Here is a 27600-nt window from a genome sequence, read left to right as displayed (position 1 = left end):
TCATTTTAATCCTATAAATAATTTATTTTTAAAAAATTGTGCTGTTAACCCCTTTGCAGGGCAACGAGCTATGTGAAAAGTACAAAACTTTTTGTCAAATGTGATACTGAGAGTGCTTTTGACATAGTTCATTGGTTTATCCTCTCAATTGATAGATATACTGCGCAACGGGCAAGGCTAGAATCCATGAACCAAGCTGCAAAGATCTCAAGCTAAGTAAGGCGGAGAGAGACTTGAGAAACAAGAGAAGGAAATACTTTCCTATCCAATGTATACTCTTCAGACTAAAGCACTCTTTCTATCAAGCCTTCTAAACTGTTAAATAAAGTGTTCCAAACAAGCATTTAAACTTCATTACACAGAAGAGCAACAAGAACAGTAGCCTGCCAGACAAAAAGGCAGGAGGGAAAAATATATATACTGAGTTCAATGGTTAGCCTGAATGTAGCACAGTTCTTCACAACCGATGGGGGGGTAATTTCAACACGGTGTCCAACAAAGTTCTAAAGACGTGCTTCATCTCGACTGGTTACTATGAAGCAAAGGTGGTAAATGTTTGGCCCCAACCGGGCTTCAGAAATGGTTCTTTTTCATGACGAGCATGTCTGTCCAGCTATCAATCATGTTTGTTTGCACCAAATCCCAAGCCATTTAAAATACGACTAATTAAGTTAAACTGAAGTCGTCTGCTCCAAATTCGCCATCAACTATCCATGCTACTGCATTCCTCTGAGCAAAAACAAAAACATAGAGAGAGAGAAAGAAATCACAGCTTGAAGATCTTAGCAACAGTTCATATTTCTATCAGAAGGTAATTAATACAGTGTATTTACATAATTTTAACTGAACATGCACTAGTTAATGGATCTTACACTGTAGCTAAATTCCATGCTTAAAATTATTTATTTTAGATAAAATTATTCATAACAATCTTGACATTATTTTAGTATGTTAGGTGTGGGTACTCAAAAAGCATCTGGTCCAAGAAGACACATTGACATACAAGTTCATAGGGAGTGTGCTAATGACAGAGCTGTCTTGTCACCCATTTAGGATTCCTAAGTGGTTAGGTATTACTGTGTGCACCTACACCTCTTGTGAAAGCACTGCTGTGAGAAATCCATTTGTGGTTGGTTTGGTTTTGATGGCACTTACTGGTTCATTTTCTGGAGGAACTAAGAAAGAGTGAGCAAGCAGCTCACTGGAGAAAACCAAACAACAAAGCCATGAGTAAAACCAGCTGGAGGACAGGCTCTGACTCTTTATGGGGGCATTCCAGGTCTTACAGATTAGCCAGGCTGGTCCACCTAATCCAAGACTAGAAGCACATGTATCAAAGCACTGGAGCATGGAGAAGAGGTAATTCTTCCTCCTAACATCCTTCCAACTTCAGCCATTTTTACCTAAGGGACATTCTGAACTAGAGGTGTTAACTTATCTACCAGCCCTTAATGGATTTCTCTTTGATTACTTTGCCCAGGTTCCCCTTGGTGTCACATCCATGAGGTCCTGTGGCAAGAGGATATACTATATATCATTTTAATGTCTCCTGTAAATTCTTACTGCAAGGCTGAATACATAATGACAGAAGTCCCCACCAGTCATCTCCTAAACAATCTGGGGGAGGCAAGAAGGGCTGGGAACACCTGGGTGCATTTTGGCAGCAAAAAAATGAGCATTTTCTCCATCTCCCCTGGACACATGTGGTTACTGATGGTTAGTAAAGATAAAATTTTGTACAGGCTCTTTAGGGTAAAACTTTACACTCTTTCTAGACATTAGAAATTTCTTTTGTAACCAATACCATTATTCAATTTGCAGTGTGGTTAGAATGCACTGCTTAAATTTTAATAGCATTGTACATTACTAAATCTAAGCACTGAAAGCCAGGTTTTCATGGAGTCTGCATAAATAAATTAATATAATCCTAGGCTCTTAGTGACACCACAGTCAGAATAATATTGAAAACACCGATTGTGTCTTTTTTATTCCACAAAATGAGTGCCTCAGATAGAAACCACCAGTCGCACACGAGAAAAAAACCAAACCAAAGCAGTGACTAATTTCTGAGCAGGGCCTTTTTGTTACCTTCAATATCCTGGTTGTCTACGAAAGGCGCTGGTCCCCATATCCTGACGGTGCCGTCGTCGGAGGCGCTGGCCATCATGGCCGGGAGCTGCGGGTTCCAGCTCACGCAGTTCACCGTGCGCGTGTGCCCCGTCAGCTCCGCGATGGGCAGCTCGCTGCGCTTGTGCCAGATGTACACTTTGTGATCTGCACCAAACACAGGGAAGGGAGAGCAGCCTGAGCAGCCCTGCTCTGCACACACACACACACCCGTGGGGACAGAGCTTTCACACCTGCTCTCGGTAAAACTCAACAGCACTAACAAAATTTTTGTTTTAAAAGCGATCAAAAGGATGCGGGCAAAGCTCTTCCATTAACACCTGCCAGTCTACTACACTCGGTGTTTGAAGAAAAACTGTTTGACTGTAATGCAAATAAGTCAATACAAGGGTAAAAAGAGAAACTAAACTGCTCTTTAATTACAGGTATGGAGTTGTAATCTTATTCCAAAGGAAGACTTGCAGATTTTTTTTCTCCCTCTCAAAGAATTGTATTTGCAAATTAGTAAATGCATTATAAAGTCATGAGTACTAAGAATAATTATAACCACCTCCTGTTGATGAGTACCAGATAAGATCACAGCTCTGTAGTTTATGAAAAACATGTTAATACCAAAAACCTGTAACACTCCAGAGAAAGTGCAAACAGAGCAAGCGAGGGAGGGCTAAAGCTTAATGGCTCAAACTGTGAGCTATTACTATCTTTGACAACCAATTACTGTGTGGTATTTAAAAATACCAATTTGTACATATTGAAGTAAATGCAAATAAAGCCTGCATATCCTATTTTGTGATGGGAAGCTTTTAATTACTTCTAGCAACATGCTAGAAATAGAATAGGGAACTGGTTAGACATTCTGCTGCACTGTTTAGAGAAGAGTCATTCTTTATAACCAACCTTATTTAAGAATAATTGGGGAGTGGGGAGAAGGAGGGGGGTTTTCCCAGGTGTAGACCAGCAGCCTGTAACAAGTCTGTGGGTTTACCTGTCTAGGATTGTCTGTGGAACATTCCAAACAGAGTTACATAAACTGGACATGTATGTATTGCTAGTATTACACAAAAGCCCAGTATTGGGGTCTAGCAATCAAATTAAAGTATTTTGATCTATTTTAAAGGCTTTCACATAGATGCCACTGAAGGCTCAGCAAACAAACCAATCTTCCTCTATTCCTCCTCCCTGCCCTTTATAAAACAAACTTGCTCTCTGACCTTCCTGCCAGAAAAGCCTCATGGCTTTTCCTGCATGGTAACTCCCTTGTCCTGTGCTGAACAGCTCATTTGAGGTACCACATTCACATGTGCTTGTGCTGATGCAAATGTTCTGGCTGGGCTCCCATTCCACTTAGGATTTCAAGGGGACTCTACATCCATGCCATTCACCAACAAAATTCACACACTAGACACACAAGCCTCTGCTCTGTCAGGTAACCAAAGCCTAAAGACAAACCAGTACTTGGGTCTGGAAAGAAGATAACTACTTTAGGGCAGCAGTCAATTCCCCTCTGAGACAGAGGCCTCTATTTTCTTCCTATGGATGCAATTACCAGGAAAACCCCTACCTAACCTGACACGATGTTTTAAGAGGTTATGACAACGTGATCAACCAATTTTTAAAGCCAGCTATGAGGATGTAACCTGTTATTACTGTTTGCTTGTTTTTTAAAAATAGTCTCAGTAGCCACATTTGCACAAAGGCAACAGCTTCAAATCCAAGAAACCATCAGTTCCTTACCACTGGTTTCAACTACAGTGGTTTTTAAACAAAGTCAATAAACTGGGGGACAAAAACGACTGGTACACTACAGTAGCTACATCTGCACACAGTTATGGCTAAATCCTGAACTTTCAGGAAACAAAGAAGCTTGTCCAGCCACAGAAAAAGGTTCACACTGGATTGGAGGACTGGAGGTGCTGTCCTTCAGTCATATTCCACTGGATATAGTCAGAGAGTGAAACTTCATTTTATTTTAGATATCTTTCATATTTTCCAAAAACAGAGTAGGAAATGCCTTGGCCAACCTTGTTTCCTAAGAACTGTGAGTTACACAGTACTCACAGTAATTTGTTTACATATTACAAGTGTAATTCTTAGCCTTGCATAAGCTTGAATTTTACCTGACCTCCATGGCAGATGATGGCACTACACCAGTGACAAAACCAAACCAATTCAACACCTAAGCTTTTAACAAATTTCTACTCTTGCCACAGACAGCTGTATAAAAACATACTTCAAAGCCTTTACTCACCAAGAAACTCTACCAGACTACGTCAACAACTGCCTAATTTGAGGCTAGTCTGTCTGTAATTAAAATGATTCTATGGAAATTAAAATAACCTCACCACACCTGTATCTTCAACAGGCAAATGAAGCTGTTATTCCCCAGAAGTACATTTCATTCAAACCAGAAGTCTAAATATCACACCACAAAAAAAAAAAAATCCTCAAGAACACCCCACCCACTTCTAATTAAAACTGTGCAGATGCTTTTGCTGTAGAGGAGGAACACAAAGGAGTCATTAATGCGTTCTACCTCTGCCATCCTCTCAGAAGATTCTGTCTGCCAGCCCACAATTACTTCTTGAAGTATGCCACAATCTCAGCACGCCTCAAATTTATTTCATGAGCCAGTTGGTTTGCTTTTATAATGTTGTTATTAGCAACTGTCATCTATAAGATGAAGGTATAGGAAGGATACAGTGTTCCAGTTTTCTGCACAAAGGAGAATGGTGTTACCTTCACTGCCACTCGCAATGAAATCTTCATTATGACCTCCAAAACACGAGTGAATTGTGTAAAATCCTTGTGTAACACCTTGATACTTTCTCACTAAAACTCTGTCTTGTAAGTCCCATAAGTGAACTCCCTGGAAATAAGAAATTTAAAGAATGTTACTTTATCGTTAAGTATTATTAATGGCATTCTTCTGAACAATTAAAAAAAATTAGACATGGAAGTGCACTATTTTAGAGCCAACTTTGGTACTGCTAGTGGGTGAAAAGAGCAAAGATGTATCAAATTACTAAACTAAAATTTCACTGTAGGTCCCTTCCACTCTGAAAGCTTCATTTTTACCCAAGGTTTCAAAAGCAGAAACAGATAAATATAATCTGTGCCCCCAGACATGTGAAGTGCAATAGTTCTGCTATACCTGGCTTCTCAATGCAACAGCCAGACAACAGCATTTAATAGTACATATTTCCCAATATTAAACTCTTGACTATAAATCAGTAAAAAAAAAAAAAAAAACAGGTCTCAAGAATAGCACTGCCTTCTTGTCAGAGAATTAATTCCATGTTGTATTCATGAATATTAAGGCCTTTATATTACACAATATACAACTAGTTAATATCAAACATTCCAACTCACATCTAAATATTTAAAAACAGGTAACAGTTGATTTATAAGCAGATTTATTTCCATTTCCTTTCAACATCCCCAACTCACCTGAGTTGCTACATTTAACAAAGCTAAACGGCCATTTTTTGAAATAGTAAACGACATAATAGGGTGATCCTCTTGTACTCTGAAATAGTAACACAGGAGAGTCAAGATAAGCAGATAATGATGCAACACCAAGACAACAGGCATGTCTTGTCTCTGCAGTATGATCAGGGAAAAACAGTTCCAAATCTGAAATTAAGGTATGACTCTATAAACCAGTATAAGCCAGGTCTGCAATACTTGTTTATAGTTAGGCCAAACACCAAGACCAAAAGGGACTTTGGATCTCAACTCCCAAATTCAAGGCAGAATCTACTAAATTATGTCAGGAATTGAGAGGACTACAAGTACTCATGATAACAGAAATGCCAAAACATCCACCAGAAACCTACTCCGGTGCTTAGGAAGTTATTTTTAATACTTGATCTAATGCTGCTTACTAATTCTTGTCCCATCCTTTAATATTGAGAACATTTAACAACTCGTTTGCCATCCTGTCCCCCACACCCTTCCTCAATTCTGCTCTGCCACTAAGAAGCAGGCATTGAGAACAAACAAAGAGGCAGTTACATGTTCCTGTCTGTGAGATCCTCGAAGTTATAACCCCGAATTCGCTGGTGTGTGTCCGACGCTAGAACAGTTTTCCCATCACTCAAGCACCAAAGGCATTGTACTCTCACCCCTTCCCAGGAGTCAAGGAGGTTACCATCTAAATCCTGAGCAGAAGGAAAAAAAAACAACAAACATTCAACCATTAGTCTCAGGTTTTTGAGGAGCTGTGACACAAATAAGTTTTTCCCCTTTTCTTCAGACAATTGCTACAGAAAGCAATTTTACCCTTTACAAGGTAGGACTTAATGAATTAGGAGTTGGTTGTCTTAACCAAGGAGAGCAGAGAATCCCTTCTGTCACTCTCTCATGCCACCTGCACCCCATCACTGAGCTGACTCACAGTGAGGTCTGCATACTACATTATCATTCTGGGAACCAGTTGAGAAAATAATCAAGAATATGCTGAAACTGTGGGTGGACCACCACCCCAGATCAGCATTAGTCAAGTAATGAGGGTTTCACGTCTATTTTCACTAAGCAAAGACAGCATGCAAAAACTAAGAAAGATGTAGTCAAAATTCTGTGGAATAAAAACACTTGTGGACAAAGGTACTGCTTTTTATTAGTGTTTTTTTCTGAAGCACCTAAGAAAAAAAATACCAATCACAAATCCTCCTTGAGGAAGGTCAAAGACACTCAAACCCTTCAAACTGCTCTGTACAGAAGTGCTGCGGAAATATCTGCATTAATGTATTGCTTCTTTGAATTGCAAAGGATCAGAAGCTTTAGAGTACACATATACAAAACCCAAAAAAAGCATGGACCAAGCTTTTAATTTCTTGCTTTGCTTTCAAAGGGACAGATGCAGAGAACTTACACACTGATAGAACTGCCCACGCTGCCCTCCCGTTACAAAACGCTTCCCATCAGGATTCCAGGCCACACTTGTTAAACTGTCTTCATGAGACTGGCTCATCTTTGTCCTCAGCTCCCCTGTCTGGAAAATAAGCAAAGGCAGCAGGCCCTTATACCAGAACCCTTTCCCAAAAGGGCACTGGTAATTTTATCTGACATGAATAGTTTGCAGGTGCATATATTTCAACAGGTTTATTAAAAAGGAACACATATTTATGAATAATGTAATGAAAAAGCAAGAATACTTTAGCGTATCCAGTGAATCTGCACTTGATTTAGGACAATTCCTTTTGTCTCTCAAATCAAGAGAGATGGAATAGTTGGTATGTCAGACAACTACAAGATTTTGAGTGGAATGAAAGGAAATCACATGAACAAGCCAAGAGAGTGACAAGCACTACCAAATGAAAAAAAACCAAAACACTGAAAGAAAGGAGGCAGGGAGAGACTAGAAGAAAAGAGGTAACAAAATGTATTTCAGTAACAAGTTAGGAATATCACAGCAGTTAGAATGTTTTCCTCCTTGAGCTGAAGCTCTCCATGCCAAAATTCAGCTTTCATGCCCAGCGTATAAAGCCACCGTTTCACAAGACAGAACACCAATGAGTGGCATTGTCAGCAGTGCTCCTCACTGAGCCAATTTAGTCAATTAAACAGAAGAAAAGTGTTCCAAGGGTGAAGAAAGGGAACGTTTTTGTTTTAGAAAACTACACCAGTTCAGAGCCCAAGACAGCACAAGGAAGTCTACACAGCTCTCAACCAAGGCAAGGGAGGCTTTTATATCAACTCAAGTGACCATAAAATTCAACAGCAGAAAGTAATTTTCAAATCCATGGAGGGAATGGCAAAATGCCCAAGTGCCTGACGGAAAAATGAAGTTCTGAAATCATAAATTGAAGCCTCTTTCACTGACATCACTGGGAGGGTCACATGAAGCAGAACAGTTTGCATCTTTAACTTTTCCTACTTGTTAAAATCATCAATGAGCAACTGCTTCCCTTCAATGATACTTCTGCCTTCTGCTTCTCTTGATTCATTTGCAGTCCTTCTCTTCAGGAGTTCTCTGACATCCTATACATTTATGCCATCCCCTCTCAGAAATTATAGCAACCACACACACAAGAATTGCTTCACAATCCCAGACACTTAAACTCCAATTTCAGTTCTGTCCAAAGTGCAAAGAGCATTAGCAGGCTGCCATAATTATTTTTTCTGATTGAGAGGAGGACAGTGAGATCAGCATCTCTTCTTTACACTCCCACCCTGGCACAAGTCTGCAGCGATTCCTTCTTTCACACCTGCAGTATTCAGACATTGAAACAAAAGCAGCAGGCTGAGCACAAAGTTTTCTTTTTCACTCTTAGCCACCACTTACTTGTACATTCCAGAGCCAAAGCTCAGAACAATCATCTGGGCCACAGGCAACAAGGTAGTTGTCATCTGGACTCCAGGCAATGTAGGAGACTCCGTACGCGTGACCTTCTAACGTCTTAAGTAGTTTTAGCTGGTGAGTGTCCTGGAACAAGAGAGGTTCTTGAGACAAATCAACTCCCACCACATTTCACACTTCCACAGCATCCATCTACAGCATGAGAGGTTTGACAGTTTACAGGGCCAGCAAATGAAAGCTCCTAACTTCAACCTTCAAAACAAGAACACTCATAGGTACTTTTGTTCCAATGTTCTGTGATTCTGAACATAAAACTCAAGAAATACCACTGTGTACAAAGTTTCATATTACAGTACAGAAGAACAGAAGATTTCTGTACTTAGTACAGAAAGTAATTAAGATTTCTGTAGATTTTCCTTAGTACAGAAGATTGCTGTAGCGTCAAGTTTTTCTACATCTACTGGAATATGAAAGTACTATCATCTGTATTTTATAGAATTAAGTCACTTTCTTAAAAGTAAAGACATGTTGGAAACCTGTTCTGGTTAAACAGAGAACCAAAACCTTCACAGCTGCTGACAAGGGAAAACCTTGAAGTGCCAAGATTTTTATAAACTTGCATGTATCTTGTGTGTGCTGCTCAAAGAAGGAGATATACAGAAAGATATTTTTAAAATCTTCCTTGAGAGGTGTTCTTATTTCAGAAGCAGTGCCTACAGCATTCTGCCAGATTTAGTGAATGAAGCATACTTGGCACATGCAGCATCTTGTATCATCTCTATATTACAACTGTTTTACTGCTGCCTCGTCAGAGGAACTTGACTTTTCAAGAAGCTTGTAAAAATAAACAGTACAGCTAGATACTGTGAAACAACCACACACTGGCTTCCTAAATACAGAAACATGCTTCAGTACAGTATTAGCACTGATTCTTGGTAACAGCATATACATAAGCAGAACAGAGCTTGTTAAAACACTGACAATAATTATTTTGAAGCCTCTTGGAAAGGGCAATCAAATTGTCCTTCCTCTACCCACCCTCCCCCGTTTTTTTCTATGCATGGCAGATGCTAATATCTCCACCTCTTTTTCAAAAAGCGTGACTAATTTGAAAATCTAGCTTGATTTCTCTAATTGTCCCTTCTCTCTTTTTTTCAGTATTAATCAACAGAGCACTTCTTGATTCTGAAGAGAAAGACCAGAGGAAGAGTGACACACAGGATTGTTTCCTGGGATCAGCAGTGAGGGATTTGGTGACTCTTAGCCAGCCTGCAGCACTGGGGGTTCTGCTAGCTAGAAAAAGAAAATTCCTCAAAACAAAGTAAGCTAAGAATAATCTTCAGAGTGCAGAGAAAGAGGGGCAAATGAATGGATCTCCTCAAGACCCCTTTTCCATTCTAATAATTATTCCCAGACTGCATTAGACACCGCTGTGTCTATAGCTAAAGTGATTTTCAAGGAAACTGAGTCATGTCTGACATCATCTCATCCTGGAGCTTGTCTGGAACAGACACTTTTTTTTTTTACAATAGGATTAAAAAAGCTTGTCACTTCAGCATATTTGAAACTCATGACGAACAAGATACATAAGATATTCCTCTTCTAATGATAGCACTCTGTGGCTGTTACTATCTTCCATACTGCTTTACTTCCCTCCAAATACCATAAAGCTGCTCTAAAACAGCAGTCAGTGGTATTTCAGGCAAACATCCCCAAATGCAGTCAACCTGCCTCCCACCCACCACCAAAAGAAATATCAGCACTTCTATCCCTTACATACAGCTTCCCAAATTTTTGTTGTGTATGACAAGCAACTATTCAGGCATCAGCTCAATTCTGCAGTAGCTGAGCTCCTTGGCTGAAACACCAAAAACCTGTCAACAGTTTTCAGAAAACGCAGAAGGGATTTTTTTAAGGAGCCCGTTAAGGAAGAACTCTTAACAAAGAAGATGCATGTTAGACAAGGTGATGCACGGTGTGCTCATCCTTTGTGCTCCACAGAGATTCTTCCACACTTCCTGACAGTCAAATAATGCATCCCACACAAACCTAGTCAACTCAGACACCATTTAATGCTGCCGAGCCTTCCTTAGAGCTTTGAAATTAGCACACGGAAACGACAACAGACGCACAGGTTAAGGCAGTCTAGATGTGGCTGGGTCTTACAAAAGAGTAAGAAATTCAAGGTATGACAGTAAGAAAAGACATTGGAGCAGTGTCCTTACATTTCAAGAGGGGCAATGAAGAAAGGGAGAAATGAAGGACTCACACATGTGATGTGTGTGTGGAAAAATCAAACACTGTTCATTTAAAACACTGCTCTCCCACCACTTGCCCAGACATTGCTGGATGTTTGTTTCCATGTAGTTTATGCAAACAAATTAGAATAATTTTGTATACCTAAAGCCTTGCAAATCAGATTAAATTTATGGGTCAAAAGACCTTGTCAACTGCTCCAGGAAATGTGAGAAGCATGTTCTGGCAAATATGAAAGTGAATCACTTGATGTGGCCTAATGCTATTTAAGTATCCACCTGCTTGAAAGCATTGCAATTTTTCTTAAAGCACTCAGAAAAGGAGACAAACCAATAAAACTCTACAAAACCACTTTCCCACTAACTATTTTTTAGATATTTTTATTCTTTAGCAACTTGGTCAAAAGGCTTAGTCTAAACACTCACAAAACATTTATGTGGTCTTAGTAAGCAGCTATTAGCTAACAAATCACTTTAAGATGTACTAATCAAGATGTTTGGTATTAAAACCCATCAATATAAAAGGAAGGTGTGCACTTACAGTCAACTGACAAGTTAACAGAAAAAATGTTTGATCCTTAATTCACCTAAATTACTCTGTTAAAAAAAATTACAAGACAGAAACAAAACCAACAAACAAAACACAGATAATTTCCAAACTAAATAACAGGAGTCAGCTTTGCTGCTACGCAGCTCCTGGCCCAGAGCACACTGGCCCCAGTAAGACACAAACCACAGCAGTCTTATGCCTGAGAAAGCCATGGTGCCTGCTGTTAGTTCTGGGGCTACATAAAATTTATGCACATGGAACAGGAGTTTAAAGTCCTTCCATGATTTTAACAGGATAAAGGACTTAGATTATATGGCTTCCTAAGCGGAAGTGAAAGAAAAGAAACTCAGATTCAAACCCCACCAAATACCAGTATGGAACTGCAGAAACCTTTCATTTTCCACCTCACATACCAGCCTGCAGCAGGATCTTATTTCTGATAGAGTTTCACAAGCATTAGCAACTTCAAATGCTGTGTGTGTATGTTCAATTTCAATTATTATGAAATATATGGACACACTTTCATAATGACTTCTACAAGTCAAAACAGGCTTAGACTCATCAATCAACCTCTTTATTTAAGTACCAATAGATATATGTAGGAAATATGTAAGAAATATCCTACTGCTACAAGATTTACCAGACTTACATCCCAGGGAACAGGATGTAACAGGGCTACAGTACATGTCAGCCTGTCCTACAAAAATCACACCATCCTAGCAGGAGAAAGCTGAAAGGAAAGGGCAAGACAAGCTCATTCACATTTTCACACTTACTGGATCAACCTGCCATATAATAACAGTTGTGTCCTTAGATCCTGTTGCTAATTTAGTGCCGTCGTTGGAGAATTTACAGAACCACACTTCATTACAGTGCTCCGTTAGGATCTGCTGGGTATAGCATGGGAACTGTTTCCTGGGAAAACAAAGGGATGCAGTCACAGATTAATAAGAAAGTAGTAAGATTGTTTTAAGTCAAGCTATTAAAAAAAAACAGTTAAACAAAAACCTTATTGAAGTGCAAGGCCAGACAACTTAGAAAACCCCTCTACTAACAGCTGCTTCAAGTAAGTACAGAATGAAGTGTCTTATCTGGCAACAAGCTCACACCATTAAGTCATCATAATTAACCATAAGAACATAGAACTGTTCTTATTTCACCTACATAATTTGTTATTCTTTCATGTAACTTGGAATTAAACTGACCTCATCAGGAGTGTAACAGTTCATCACAGTATCATCTTCTACTGTACAGAAAATCCTGTAGTATAGGTCTCTTTGAACAATAGGTGCAATGTTTTTACTCATGAGGTTTTTGTAGGTGTCTAACTCAGCTGTATCTTGCTAAGAAATGATTCTTACATAGAACTTCCTTTTCCTGAATGTGACCTTGCAATAAACTAGATGTTTCTTTGCCTTTGTCATTTTTCACCTTTGCAGTGTACCACATACAATATCTAAGCATAACTAGCAAGATACCACTGAGCTTTCAGCTTGAACAGTTCTCTCTCACAAATCTAAAATATTTCATAAAATGCTGAGTTTATCAAACAAAATAATACATGATAAACTACTACAGAAGACCCAAACATTCCTCTAGAGCCAATACTTCATATTCTAGTTACACACAAAGAAAAGCTAACAGTCAAATTATTAATTAGGTGAGAACTGGAGACAAGATTTAAATTTTACCTACAAGCTCTCAAATAAGAATTTCAGAGCTAAGATAAAATAAATGTAGGCTTTTACAGCAGATGTCTTTATTTTGAAATAATACTGCAAGAGGTACAAGTTCATTGTACAGATGCACTAAAAGATAATCTATAACCATGGACCATTTTCTTCAACTGCAGAGATGTTGAAATGGTTTAGTTTTAGGCTGAGTTTCTACAGAACCCAGTGCAACACAACTCCAATGGGACACAGTGATGCTAAGGGAATGATGGTGCCCTTGAATGTACAGTTGTATTCATCATGGCAGATAAACTGGCTCAAATAAACCAATCAAAAAACAACAAAAACACATCACAATCCACCCACCGAACAACCCCTCTCCCCAATTAATTTAAGCAGAAAACTTACTTCCTTCACATTAATGTTTACAAAAGTACAGTTTGGTAGCAGCCAGGCTGACAGACACCTAAAAATTTTTTTCCCCTGAAGCTAGAAAAATTTCTGCTTCACATAGTGTCTGTACCCTCTCAGTGCATTTTCTTCTATTAGAAGAGATTTCCTAGTCTGTACTTCAAGACTATCAAGCAGCATTGAACAACCATACAGTCTCATCTCCAGTCTTATGGTAGAAAAGGATAAAATGTACATATATATGTATGTGTGGCTTCCTTGGACATGTCTATACTTGTTTATAGAGAAACACAAGTGTGTTCTGCCCCTGCTTTCAGCTGACCAGGAACTGCCTGGCTGCCCCTGGAAGAACACTGAACTCAAGGTAAAAAAAGCCCCACCCATGAAAGAAGACTTTGTTTCCCTTGAAGTCTAGAGGGAAGCAGCCAAGCCCTTACACAGAGATGCGCACCTACAGGAGCAGTGTTCCATTATTATTTTAGCCATACTGTTATAAATTAATGTTTTTGCTCTGAGCAGCAACTTGCCCTAGGTGAGGCTGCATCCAGAATTCACACGAAGTACAAGGGGCACGCTGTGTCCCAGGAAAATCTTTTCAGCACATTTCATTTCAAAATAATACTCTATGGAACAATAGCCCTTCCATCTTAAAACTTAAGAAAAGCAGCCAGGGTTTTGTAGACATGAAAAGCAAGTAGGTTAATGCTGGAGCCCACTGTTTTCATAGTAAGATACCTTCAGTTCCTAAAAGGGGTGACACAGTTATTAGGGCTGCTGCAGACACATCCCAATACTGATTTATGCTGCTCACAACCCAGTTGGACCAAAGTGCTCCCACAAAAGGTCTAGTGAAACAGAACTCAGCAAGTTTGATTTCACAGACAGCAAAGCCACATTCAATAACCTGGCTGCAGAAGGAAATAGCAGCAGTCTTGAAACAAGAAACCAGAACCAGTTGTCTTAACAGCTTCTGGTTTTGGTAATTAGATATTACTGAAGCTCAAAGGTTTGCCTTCATCTTTTTTGAAGTGTTTCATTACAATTTGTTCTGTTCAGCACAAAACACCTGAATTATGTCACTTACTGGGATAAAGGAGCTAATAAAGTTTACTGATGTTGTATTTTCACAAGTTCAAAATCACAGAATAAAACATTAAATAGCTACCTTTTTATTCCCTGTACATACAATGAACAATTTATTCCTCAACAAAGAAAACAAAAAAAAAAAAAAAGCAAATGAACAAAAACCCAACACACCCAACTAGGCTGAAGGTTCTCAAAACCAGAAACCATCATCCCCAAGAGCATCAATTGCCTACTATCAAAACCTCTGGCACAATAACATGAAATTCTTCTCTTTTCACTCCCAGCAGTACCTCACTCATATCTCCTACTCTTATCAAGTGAGTTTTGTAGTTAAAAATCATTTTGCCCATTAGTGCAATTCAAGCATGCTTAACCAAAATATTGCCACAAGTCCAAAAGGGATTAGCTCCAACTAAAAAGGAGAAACTTATCAGTGTTCCATCAATTAAGCAGCACAGGACTCCAACTGTCTAAGCTTTTAGACTATTGTTACTTCTGTCACCTTCATCAAAATTTGGCTTCCACTGTCCAACTCGCCTGACTATGCCCAAGCATGGCAGCATGCACAGCACACCACAAACTGGAGCCAGACCCCTGCCAGAGGCAGCTACAACAGGATAAGGACAGAATGGAAGCCTCTCTTTTCAAGTGGATTTTTGGGTCCTTTTTTTGGTTGGGGTTCATGTTGGGGTTTTTTTAATTACAGTAGCCATGAGTATCTAGGTATGTATATACACAGCAAATATGCAAGATTAGGAAGTACTACTTTAGCCAAAAAAAAAAGGAACCAACAAAACAAAAACCCAAACTATGGCCAAACTTTTACATCAGCAAATAGATTGTTGCATACAGTATCTTTTCTGTCTGGCCCTCTGTAGCCTGGCTTGAGTAAATCAAGCTCTTCACAGTGATCTGGAATGCTCCTTGGGATTTGATTAGTAATATCAAACCTGTTGCACAACAGCCAATATTACTCATGGCCTTGCTTAAAGGTTAAATCTCTTCTAGGCAGTCTGATTTTAAGACTCACTTCTGAAGGAAGGAAGCCACAATACCAGTACATGATAATTTCCAATAGCTCTTAAAATGGGCAACATTCAAATGTCTGTGCACACATATACAACTGCTGAAACAATGCAATGCAGCAAAACTGTAAGCTAGAAGACTACTTAAATATATAAAGTGCCAAAGACAGCAATTTTCAAACCTTAAGATGGCTACAGTGAAGTACTATGGAAGTCTGCATCTTTAAAAACTGATTCCAAGTAACCCAAGAATACAAGTCAAAGCAGTTGAGTTCAGAAAATTTCTGTAAGCAATTTTATCAGTTCTTAATTAACTTCCTCAGATGAGCCAAACTTAACTGAAAATAATTCCCCTGAAAGCCCAAGTGTTAGCCTGTTCCATGGACAAATATATAAGGATATCCCATACAGCCCTTATTCCCTTAATCCACCATGCACAGCACAGCAGTTTTCCATAAAAGCCACACTGAGTTTTAGGTCCTTAGCCAAGTTTTGCTGGATGAGGAAAAACTGCTCAAGTCAGCCATTTGTTAAAAACAAACATCTTCCTGTTTCATGTCTATTAAGAGTATTTTGAAGGTTCAGAAGCAGCCTCCATTTTGTCCATTGTGTCACCAAAAAAAAGTTACCCAGACAGTCTAAAGAGCCAATACAAAGGTATAAGAGACAATTCTTACTACCTTACTACAAATCTGAGAAAATAGTTCCTTTTATTGCTCATGTTATATATTATGTAACTCAGAAAAATCTACTGCACATTCCTCCTCTGTCTTAACCTTAGTGTCTGAAAGCACCTGTGTCCACTCTTAAAATTACAGCTGAAAGTTGAGTTCATAGGAGCATGCTTGAGCAGGCTTTCTACACTCCAGTAACCTTAAAGACAGTCTGGGTAAGCACACAGAATCTCCAGTGAAAAAAAACAGGAATCCCATGTTGATGAACAGACTGGCTGCCCAAAATGACTAGAAACAAATGGCTATGGATTAGCATAGCAGTATCTTCTTTTTACACCAACCTGATTAAAATTTTTAAGCTTCAGTCTGATCCCATTACCCCACATCCCGCTACCAAAATTTCTTGTACACACCTTCTTTACTCCCCACTCCTCATTTAGTGAGAACTGCTTTTTCCCACTAAAATCCTGTTAAACCAGCTCTGAACAGTCTTCACCTTTCTGACAAGCAGATTATTTGAAAAGACAGCCCATTTCAGAAGTCAGGAAGGTTTCTTACCTACTACAAACGTGATCTATTAGCAGCGAGACAGAATCTAGGTTGCTGTCTAGTTTGGTGTTGTGATATAGGCACCGGTCCCGTTGGAGTTCCACAGCCTGGCGCAGCAGGTTCTGTAAACGCCGCGGAGGAAGCATCACTGATGGGGGCAGGTAGGCTTCAGAGGAGTTAGGGAGAGAAAACAAACAGATGAAGGAAAAGAGGCTTATCAAAAGCAAGTTATAAGTAAGAGCATAGTTTGATTTGAGTGGTTTCGGAAGAGACCTTAGTAAATAATAGCACACAGCTTGCTGAATTTGAATGTACAGCTATACACCTGGAATTAAAGCATGAACTCCTGGGAAGCAGAGCTGTATGTAAGGTATTTGTTGTTGTAGAGTGCATTGTCCTGGCCAACAAGCACCATTTACACAAGCTAACTCAAAACTCAGTATTTTACATTATCTATAATGTTGCATAACAACACCATCAGCTGGGTTCCTTTAAGGAATTCTCTAGCAGCACTATGAAAATAAAGAATACCATGGGTTTTATAACTTTGGTCCAGAGTATTATAACAGCCACAAGAGAGAGGAGAAACCATAATTCAGAGCAAAGTATGAAACCACTATCAACCAGCACCAGTATCACTACTGGTTATAGGCCACATGTGGTTTCCACCACTCACTGTGGACTCATTTATAACACACACACCTCCCCTAAACCACACATTTAATCACCAAGTTATATCACTACTGCATGCAGCAGAGCTAAGAAGTAACAGTATTTATTACAAACAGTTTATCAGAGACAGCAAAAGGTTAAGTACAGAAGACCAAAGGGTAAAGACACCTAAAGGTATCCCCGTGAACCAAGAAATACAAAAAACCAAACAACCAGCAAACACAGTCAATTCCCTGGGATGTGTAAGTTATACTGGATTTAACAGAGATGAGAAGAAATTCTAAACATCTAAAAATCTTACTCTGGAGTTTGTCCAAAAGTTTAGATCTGGAAGCTGTTCCTTTCCCTTCCCACTCTGCTTTTGCACGCAAGTCTTCTGCATGGCTACACATCAGGTACCTGTTTCAAAAGGGCACATACACCAACAGACCAGGTCTTTTTGGAATCATTCTTTTCACTTCTAAGTATGCTACAGATCATAACATTTTTAATGAACAAGCTTGAGACAAACAGGGAAAAAGGCAGGGAACTATTTCACATAAACACACATCTTCTGAACAAATGTCTGCAAACTGCCCATACAAAAAGAAAACAAAACACAAGCAATTTTAGCATGGTAGAAATGTCTTATTTTCATCTAAGAACAAACTAGATTATACTCAAATTTAAGGTAACTGGCTAATAATTCTCAAGATCAGATAACCATACATATCTACATATGAATTAATTTGGGTTCTAGTAGTATTAAAGTAAATCCATCACCAGGCTGTTTTCAAGCATCTGAAACAAAATACTGTCTACTGAACAGCATTCTTTACTCAGCATTTTATCACATCTCAGTACAGCTTATTATCCACCAGGACAGTAGCTTTAATACAGCTTGAGTCTTCACAATATCAGCTATCAAAACCTACAGAGTTCCTTAAAAAACTTCTCTGCAAGAGCTCTCAAAGTCCAAACACTTACCCACTGAGGACATGAATGCGTTCTGTGTTATATTTCAGAGGCGTCAGTTCACAGCGTAGAACCTGAAGTGCCTCCAGGACCTTGCCATCCTCCAGGTATTCCAGGTACTTCTGCTGCAGCAGCAAAAACTTCATCCTCTGACATGACAGAAAGCAGCAGTCAGGGGAAAAAGGTTGACTGAAGTTTCAGAAAACGTTTGAGCCTAAACAGAACAGTAGAAACCATTCTACTATGCCCTTCAGAAAGACAGCTCTAAGTAATGTTTCATTACTCAATTTCTTTTGTTGGCTTTTCAACAACATTGCAGCAATTAAGCTATCCATGAATTTCTTCCCTGCCTGATGGGGCTCCGAGTAGTTCCTATCTCATTCCTCAGATCTCCCTTGCAACTGTTCCCACTTTCACCTGCTCTCTCTTTAGTCATCATCCTTCAAACCCTGCATTACTCAGGTTTTCCAGTGAAAGATTCTACCAAGGAAAGGGCCCCAAATCAGCTATTCACATATTTCAGACTGCACAACAGCACAGAACACAAAAGGAAAACTCATCAAGTTCTCACGCTGCTTACAGAGGTGTTGACATGGATTGTTTGCATAGCTGCATAACATATAACAGTAACAAGCTGACACTGCCTGAGGTTTTGGGGTTTTTTGTAGTGCCATGTTTACTTGTTTTCCTTGAGTGTTGTTTTCAGGATTACCGAAAAAAACAATTTCGTATATTTAGAAGTCACTTCAACACTCTGAATTAAGCACTGTTATTTCATAGTGCTCCTTTCACTTTTACAGTTTTTTAAACAAAAAAATAATCAAGCCTGCTACCTAAAAATATCTGTGGGTAAAAAAATAAAAAATTAGGCATTAATTTACTATATCAAAATTTTTAATAGTAATTTAGTACAAACACAGTTTGGCTGTTTCTGAATGAAATCAAGTATCTTGTGTTTGTACACATTCTTTACTGCTACCAGAAATGACAGGTTTAGTCCACAAAACTCACCAGGTTGAAGAGGAAAAATGAGGAAAATGTTCATGCTTAGACAAACTGGGAAGACACAGACTGGAGATAAAGTGTAGCAAACTACATTTGCTTTCCTAATGAATACACCACCAGCTCAATTACCAGTTTCCTTTGCTTTCACCAGACCTCAGGCACCTCACTATTTTCATGCTCATATTTGGTCAATGTTTACTTAGTTTCCAACACAGTGCCAGCCTCCTTAAGTAGAGGGATAATTGGGAAGTGTAAGATGTTCCTGTCCTATTAAAGCTCACATGAAAGTTTAAGGCTCACTAGATGTTAAATTCAAAGTTAAAACATAAACCATTTTCATTTCCAGAGACACTCAGTTCTTCAAAAGAAGGAAGTTTCCACATACAGTGCTATTAACTTACCACACAGCTCTGTGAAGCATAAAACATGACACAGTAAAGATGATTTATGTTCAAACTTGTCTGTAGTGCTCTGCTGTCCTGTATCTGACAGGCAAACCTGTATTGCACTCCCAATCCAGCTCTTTAGTTTATTTGAATTTGGAATTATTACACCATTACTGTACAGTTCTTCCAGGTGAGACAACTTTTTTCGATGTTCTGACATGTGAAAAACCAAATGAAAGATATCCCAATTATTTACAAGCCCAGTGGTTGGCTCCATGCAGCAGGCCAGCAGACCCCACGCTGTTTGCTTATATAGCAGCAGCAGGAGGGATAAGAACTTCCTCCACCAGCTGTGCACATGCTCTCCAGAATACATGGAAATGCCCAGGTAGCAGACACACACTATATTTCACTGCTTTTGGTCACCTCACACTGATGATCACCACCAGATCAAAAACAGACTGATATTTATCTGTAATAAAAACTGTAATCCCTCCCTACCTTCCTTCTCCATCCATTGTGTGGAATACTTAATTTATATCATATTTCCATTAAATGTGATAACCTACCTTCTCACTCTCCTTACTTTCAGGACTTGGAACATTACTTTCATTTTGTTAGAGGAAAAAGTAAGAAGAGCAGAAAAACCCTATAATATGGGTTTTATAACATCAGTCCCAGCAATTCCATGAAAGCATTACAGAAATACTACCACTCAGAATGCTGTTGCCAAAGAGGTGTAATTTCAGTTCTAGGCTACAAAGTATGGCTTAAAAAAAAGAGGCCATGTGTGACTTAGGCACATTAGGAATATAAAGGTCCCCAGAAAAACAAAGTATTATACATTTCATGCAGCAATCTAGTGTTCCCATAATGGAGAATTAGAATAAGAGATAAGCAACTTGAAATAGTAACTTATCGACAGCAGAGGGCAGGGACTAAAGTCTTGATGGGGAAATTAAATTGAATTACTAAGCTATTTTGATAACTGCTCCAAAACTTGCCCTACAGCATACTCAAACAATGGCATGAATTTCCTTAAGGCAAGAGTCACACTCCAGTAATATTACATTGCAGGTCATTTTTTAACATTGGGACACTCACTGTCTCATTTTTGTGCAATTAGTGACTTTGCTGGCAAATAAATGTCTCTCAACTACTTTACATCCTCCTAATAGGACTTCTAATTTCTTCCAACACCACCTTCTACAAAATCCAAGACCATTTTGGGTACATCATCTCTTTTAAAGCCCAAACAAGCTCTTCTAGTAGGAATGAGAACTGTTTAAAATATTGACAACTGTAAAGCAAAAGCACAAACTCCACTGATTCAGTAGCTTATTCTTTCTCCATGTTTTTTAGCTGCCTTACAAAGAAGGGAAATAAAAATGACCATAATGAAAACCATACCAAAGTAACACAAGTGCCTGGGATTTGTTATCATCTCAGTGTTTGCAAAGGAAATTCAACATCATTACACTCATGACTGCTGAACAATTTCAAATTCAGACACCACCTCGCTTAGTTTATAGCCAAGATTCCTCACCCTGATGGACCCCTGGAAAAGCCCAATCCAAGTGTCAGCACTGCAGTCTGGCTGGTTTTGTTCAGTTATTATACCTCATCCTGTCTTTCACCTCTACAGAAAGGATGAGGGTAAAGTGCATTACTTTGTTGTTTCTATGAGCTATTATTTAAGTGTAAATTGAACTCTGATTACCCCGGGGCAAAACTAAGAGTTAACAGATTTAAAAGGTTTTTTGTTTGTTTCAATGTATGAACTATTAGCATTTTTCTTCCTTTAAACTACAGCCTTGGATTACTAACATGAATGCTTAGTACTGTACTCCTTCTCTGTCCTAACTGATAGTAGGAAAACCCCTTCCAGAATCCTAAATCCTATGAAGTCTGGCATGTACCATAACTCACCATCACTACCTACCCAAAGGTGAAAACCTCAGCAACCAAAGCTGTGAAAGGAACAGGACAAACATACTGCCACAGGCAAGAAATTGGGTCATTCTGATCAGTAACTGTAACCAGCAGTGAATCTTCACAAGTTTAATGAACAAAATGCAAAATAAATAAGTTTATGTCTAGATTTTGGTGTTATTTTCAACCTGCCTAACTTAACACGCTCCACAACAGTTTTATTAATGTACTAGGAGTCCAAAATAAGTAAACATTACTGAAAGAACTGCTCTTTGAAATTAAATAGGTAACTAAAATACATGGTGAAATTATCAGTAGATTTTCAAAACAACCTCAAGACAGCAGCTATCTGCTTACAGTCTGCAGAATTAAGACCTCAGTTCTCTCTACCCTATAGTCTTTTATCCTGATAGTTTTACACAACACTGATGAAAGCACTTAAAAAAAAATCCAAAACTTAAATGCCCTGATATGTAAAGGGCAGAAAACATTGTGCTCTGCAGAATGCAGCAAGGAATTTAATGAGGCTTCAACCATACCAAGTCCTACCACACAGGGAGTAATTAACTCCAGTAGGGAGCTGCCCTTAATGCTGGTAGCAAGAGGGACACCATGCAGGCAGGTGGAGCACTTTACTCAAATGATAATATTTAACTCACTTTTGAGATTGTATTGCCTGCTGCAGGCTGTATACCTCTGGAATAAGTAAAGAGAACAATCTGAAGGTATTTTCTGGATAACTGTAGAGGAATAATCCCAAAGTTTCTTCCTAGGTGCAATTGAGTACCCAAGACAGATGCCATCACATGCCTGAGTAGCCCCAAAGCAACCAAAACCTCAGGCTGGCTTGAAGTTGATGTTTTCTAACTGTTACTGAAGAAAAAACATCATGCTTGATTCAATTATAAAGTTTTCCTACAGATTTTCTAAGACAGCTGTATCTTATATGCTGGAAAAGTAAACATGACTAATCACATACTGTACAGCACTCAGATGTGTTAACAGAAATAGAAATAGCAAACTGTCCTGTGTCCTGCCACACCCTCCTCCCCCCATATCAACACACTGCATCAGAGCTTTAAAAATTAACATCAGCCACTTCATATTTAGTGTTTTCACCAGTAGAACTAAAAGCATTTTGCAGAAATCAGGAAATTAAACACAAGTAAGATTTTTTTAATACATATGCACCTCCCTTCACTGACCAGACATTTCAAAAGCAACTGTGTATCCTGGTTATTTTGTCCAGGTCATATTAACTGTAAGAAAAAAAAAAAAAACAAACCCACCCAAACCACAAACCAAAAACAAACCACAAAACACACACCCTACTTAGTTAAATACTCTCTGTGTCATCTAAATTTTTAGGTACCCATTCTTCTTGTATGCACACATTTTTAAAACATCTAGTCACATAGCGTGAGTCACAAGTCAGGAAACTCAAAATCCAATTTTCTATTTTTAAAGAGCTACCTGCAGCAGCACCTTGTTTGGACTTTTCCTGATCAAGACATTTATCACCTTCATTAGCTCTGACTTTAGTGCAGTGGGGAATACCTACAGAGCATAAAGCATCCCTCCTTACCTGTAATGATCTTTCTCTACCTTCCCAGCACTAATACCCACCCAGAACCTCAACCATGTGCACAAAAGCTGGACAGGGAGGGAGGAGGAGACTCCATGCACACAAGCTCAACTTATCCTCGCAAATAACGCTGTCTTGCACACGTAAGATATTCAAAACTGTTATCTGTTTTAAATTATATCAAGTTAATATAAAGAAGATCAACTTTAAAAAGAAAACAGTTAATATTGGTTCAGGTAAAGTTCAGCCTAAACCAATGTGTTTACTGCACCAAGCTTTACGGAATCACTTAAGATATATCAATATTAGAGAATGCTCTTGGAGCCCTTCAGAACAACAGAAGAAAAACATTATTTTTTCTCAACTTGAGGTCTCCAAAGAGTACAGTGTTGAGAACTCAATTATATCTCTTGACTCACTAATATGCAAAACATTTGAATACTACAGACAAACTTTGTAACTTCAGAAGTCAAAAACATGACAATTTGTTTCAAATGACCATTCATATTCCAATATATCAGTTCCATAGTTTCAGGCTGCATGCAATATTCTCCCCTCCTTCAGGTCTTTGACAAAAGAGAAAGTGAACTACTGGCCGGTCTAATTAAGAGGTGCTAAGCTTTGACCAAAGTAATAGAACCAAATGTAAACTTCTGTCAAGTACCCGCTGATGTTTTGTTAAACATCTGTTTTTCCTACTTCATTTCCTGTTCTCTCTCTCTCTCCCTCCCCCACCAGACAGGAAATTGTCTTGACAACAAATGAATCAGCTAGAAGTGGAACTAAGCAGCCATCAGCTGATTCCTCATTGTTTACAGTCACAGACACTTCAAAAAGCCTTGATACTGTTTGCTTCCTAAGTGACCATAGCTGTTGTAACTTCATCTCATTAAAATAAACGTTCACACACAAGAGAACAAGCTCTTTGAAGAGCCAAGCGATGATTTATATCTTGAGATCCAAAAATCAAAACAAGAAACACTTTACTCAAAGCAACTGAAATCATAACAACACGTATTGTAGTGTCAAGTCACAGGATCCACCAACCTTCTATTTCTAGGTTTATCTTTTTTTTTTTTTTTTAAAGCCACCCAAAGAGAAAAAGCTCTAAATAAAATCCCAAACAGCAATACAAATGCATTTGCTCTTTAAAAGCCATCTGGAAAAGCAACAGTATTGTTCATGGTCTATAGCAGCCTCTATATTCTTGTAATGTGCTACAACAATGCCAACTCCACATTATTATTAGTGCATTTTATTTCTAAACTTCTCTTCCCTCAAGAAGACCTAACTCCTATAAACACAGAGATTGTGAGAAGTATTTCAAGGTTGAAATTAGTATTCAACATAGGCAGTTTCTACAGAAACTGACCTATTTTAGGACTGTGACAGGATTTATATTTTATCAGTTAGGTACGTTTAATAGAGTTTTAACATTCAGTACACCAAATCTTAGCCTCAATACTTTTGGGCTGCCTATCTCACATTCTACAACAGAATGAAAAAAAGTCCAGATTAGTATGACGTTTGAGATAGCATGCAAGCAGCTTAAAGTAAACAAAAAAGAGAAAACAAGAACTATGGACAACCAACTCCATAGCGAAAGATTACACCACTACAATTAGTCCAACTACAGAGCTCTGAAAGAGTTCAAGTGTGCCTCTTACCACAATTGCATGCGGAGAATGCACTAAGGCCTTAAGTTCATTCAGGTCGTTCTCAGCCTGCAGAAATCGGCATAAGAGAAAAAAAAGTATATAAGGAGGATGAATTTTGAATTCTCTCATAGATACTATAAATTTCAACAGTGGTTAATACAGTCCTATAAGCCCTACGTTACCTTATCCCATTCTCCTTCCATGACATGATTGCGGAATTTGGTAGCTGAAGGATGTTCTAAACGACATCCTGACTCTTGCATGAGGAGATCAACAGTCTGGCTGCAGGAGAGATACAGTGTAAAAAAACCCGACCAGTTTCACCCTCACAAATACACCGCCTGCCATGATAACAGTTTACCGTACTTTAAAGTAACTTTAATAAAACAAGAATATGATGAGCAGATTCAGATGCTTGTTCAAGAAGGTGATCTCAGTGGCCTGAGACATGTAAAAAGCTACCTCTACCTAAGGCAAGTTGTCAAGGAGCTTGAAAGCTTTGCTGAAGTACCATAAAGTATGTGACTTACCAGCCACCACAAACAGCCAGCCCTGCACAGAAGATAAACTTCATGAAGGAAGACACAGTCTAAAAAGCTGTTGGCTACTGGCTGCCATCCCCTGCCCCCTCCCTACCTCCCCCCTAAAAGAACAAGGAGAGCTACAACATCTGGCACAGGCCTAATTTTTTCTTCTTCATCACTTCTTAAAGGACTGCCTCCTTAAAAAAAAATAAACAAACTCAGGAACCTGTAGCCCTCCCCCTTTTATACTAAAAATAGCTTATTTACTGTGGTGTCATCTATGAATAGTCACGAGTTGTCTGCTGCTGTAAACTTGCCTCTTGTGTCAGAGGCAATTTATTTTATGGAATATGTTCTTTATAGCTGACCCATTCTGCAGTGTTTTGAAGACTTCTTTTGTGGCTACATGAGCACTTCGCAGGACTTCTCTACCCTCCTTCCAAAATGATGACATACTGGCTAGCTTCAGCTTTACTCACAAAGCACTATGATTAAACACTTAAGACTTCCCCTATTCTACGGGGAAATTATTTTCTCTATTCCGACTTTAAGGAAGGGCCAACATTCTCATTTCTTGTTTACAAGTAAGATTATTAGCAAAAACACGTGTCCAGCACAAATCTAGAGAGGCCTTCACCGTTTAGAGGGCCAAAGGTTTCCAGAGCGAAACCAATCGGCCTGCTTAAGCGGCAGTTTACTTTGTGTCGCTTCCTCCGAGCTGACAAGCCAAATCTTGGAGCTCATCTGCGAAAAGCCGCCCCCCCACGCCCAGCTGCGGGCTCCATTATGTTTACCAGATAACTTCTCCCCCACTAACACATTCGTATTGATCTACCCTTATCGGTGTGCAGCTCGACTTCCATATTGCCATCCCTGTCTAGGGAACCTCCTGTCCTGCCCCTTCGCTAGACAACACCGGCACGGGCTCGCAAAACACAGCTCCGGCTCCATTTTTCCGGGAGCGGGCCTGCCCCACCGCTCTGCCCCGCAGCCGGGCACTGCTCTCCCCCGGCCGGAGACCACCGGGCTGCGACGGGGCAGTTCTGGCCACCAACCCCCCCCTCCCCGCCGGGGCTCCCTTCCTCTCCCCTCCTCCCCGCTCCGGGCTGCCCATCCTCCACGGGGCCCGGACCCTCCCCGCGGCCGGCGGGGCTGCCCGGCCCCGGGGGGACCCTCCGCTCAGGGCGCCGCAGGAAACCAAGCAAGGAAGGAGCCTGTCCCCCGCCCCGGCCGCGCTGCCCCTCGCCCACCGCGGCCACTTACTTGAGCCCCAGCCCGTGGAGGTGCTGCCCGATCAGCCGGATCACGTCCTCGTCGGACTGCGAGAGCCGCTTCTTCTTCTTCAGGGCGCTGCCGCCGCCGCCGCCCCCCAGTTCGGCGGCGGCCGGGCCGGGCCCCCCGGCGGCGGGCACCCCGTTGTTGACGCCGAGCCCGCCGGGGCTGCCGCCGCCGGGGCCGCCGCTGTTGGCCGAGGGCAGCAGCCCGTTGGCGTGGGCCAGCTGGTCACCGGCGGCCGTGCCCGCCGAGGCCTCGCCGTTCTGGGCGCCCAGGCAGCCCAGCTCCGGGCCCTGCGGCGGCGGCTGCTGCTGCTGCTGGCCCCCTCCCGCCCCGTTGGCCTGCATGGCGCTGCTGGCGATGCCGCCGCTGCTGCTGCTGCTGCCTCTGAGCGGGGCGGCGGCGGGGGCGAGCCCGGCGGGCACCGAGGGGGACTGGGACGAGGTGAGGCCTGCTCTGCCCGCGGAAGCCCCGGGCTCTCCTGCTCCCTCCGCCGCCGCCGGGGAGGCCCGGGCTTTCTTCCGCGGGGGCGGGGAGGCTCCGCCGGTGTCCGAGTCGGAGGAGGAGGAAGCGGAGGCCAGAGTTTCCTCGCCGAGAGCGGCCGTGGTGGGAAGCCGGGGGGGCGAGGAGGGGGAGGCGGCGGGGGCGAGGGGAGGCGGAGCGGGGCCCTGCGCCCGCCGGGGGTCCCGGAGGCAGCGCCGCCGCCCGCTCGGGGCTCCCTCTGGCGATGGCGGCCGCCGCTGCCCTGAGCCCCCGCCCGGCAGCCCCAGGCGCCCGGCCCGCTCCGCTCGCTGCCCGCCGGGTTTGTCTCCTCTCAGCCCAGCTGCACCTAATGGAGTCCGGGCCGGGACGTCACAGGAAATTCCTGCACTGCCCCCTACACACACTTCCGCCGCCCGGGGCCGCGGTGGGCACGGCCCCACGGCTGCCGGGGGGCGGCGGCGGGGCGGCCCCCGGC

The 27600-nt window shown here is 40.9% G+C and overlaps 1 protein-coding gene and 1 long non-coding RNA gene across 3 annotated transcripts in view; one reads left to right on the top strand and one right to left on the bottom strand.

The window, feature by feature from the left end:
* WDR26 (WD repeat domain 26) lies at positions 1-27482 on the bottom strand. 2 transcript variants are annotated; one of them, XM_064415391.1, is made up of 14 exons: positions 26631-27482; positions 25026-25125; positions 24853-24909; positions 18290-18426; positions 17625-17722; positions 16661-16817; positions 12010-12148; positions 8414-8554; positions 7001-7120; positions 6142-6287; positions 5575-5653; positions 4864-4993; positions 2089-2274; positions 1-729 (listed from the first exon to the last, which is right to left on the bottom strand). In XM_064415391.1, exons 1-14 carry the CDS (start codon positions 26987-26989, stop codon positions 704-706), a joined length of 1875 nt encoding a protein of 624 aa, XP_064271461.1. In that variant the 5' UTR covers positions 26990-27482; the 3' UTR covers positions 1-703. The 2 variants fall into 2 exon arrangements, with proteins under 2 accessions (XP_064271461.1, XP_064271462.1); XM_064415392.1 differs by lacking the exon at positions 26631-27482 and adding an exon at positions 25635-25660.
* LOC135297648 (uncharacterized) overlaps positions 26949-27600 on the top strand; it is a 32359-nt gene continuing 31707 nt past the window's right edge. Inside the window, exon 1 of the long non-coding RNA XR_010359573.1 lies at positions 26949-27086. This is a non-coding gene — a long non-coding RNA (uncharacterized LOC135297648). The remainder of the gene's footprint in view (positions 27087-27600) is intronic.

This window comes from Passer domesticus, chromosome 3 (assembly GCF_036417665.1).
Source record: "Passer domesticus isolate bPasDom1 chromosome 3, bPasDom1.hap1, whole genome shotgun sequence".
NCBI lineage: Eukaryota > Metazoa > Chordata > Aves > Passeriformes > Passeridae > Passer > Passer domesticus.
The sequence above is the reverse complement of the archived record's forward strand: the minus strand, read 5'-3'. Positions and strand labels throughout refer to the sequence as shown.

What these genes read in the sequence shown, in the direction of transcription:
- WDR26 (XM_064415391.1), bottom strand. Translation starts at nt 26,989, where the DNA reads ATGCAGGCCAACGGGGCGGGAGGGGGCCAGCAGCAGCAGCAGCCGCCG. An exon ending in CTCCACGGGCTGGGGCTCAA is followed by an intron (nt 25,126 to 26,630) that starts GTAAGTGGCCGC and finishes TCTCTCCTGCAG; the next exon opens with CCAGACTGTTGATCTCCTCA. An exon ending in CATTGCGAGTGGCAGTGAAG is followed by an intron (nt 2,275 to 4,863) that starts GTAACACCATTC and finishes TGTTTGGTGCAG; the next exon opens with ATCACAAAGTGTACATCTGG.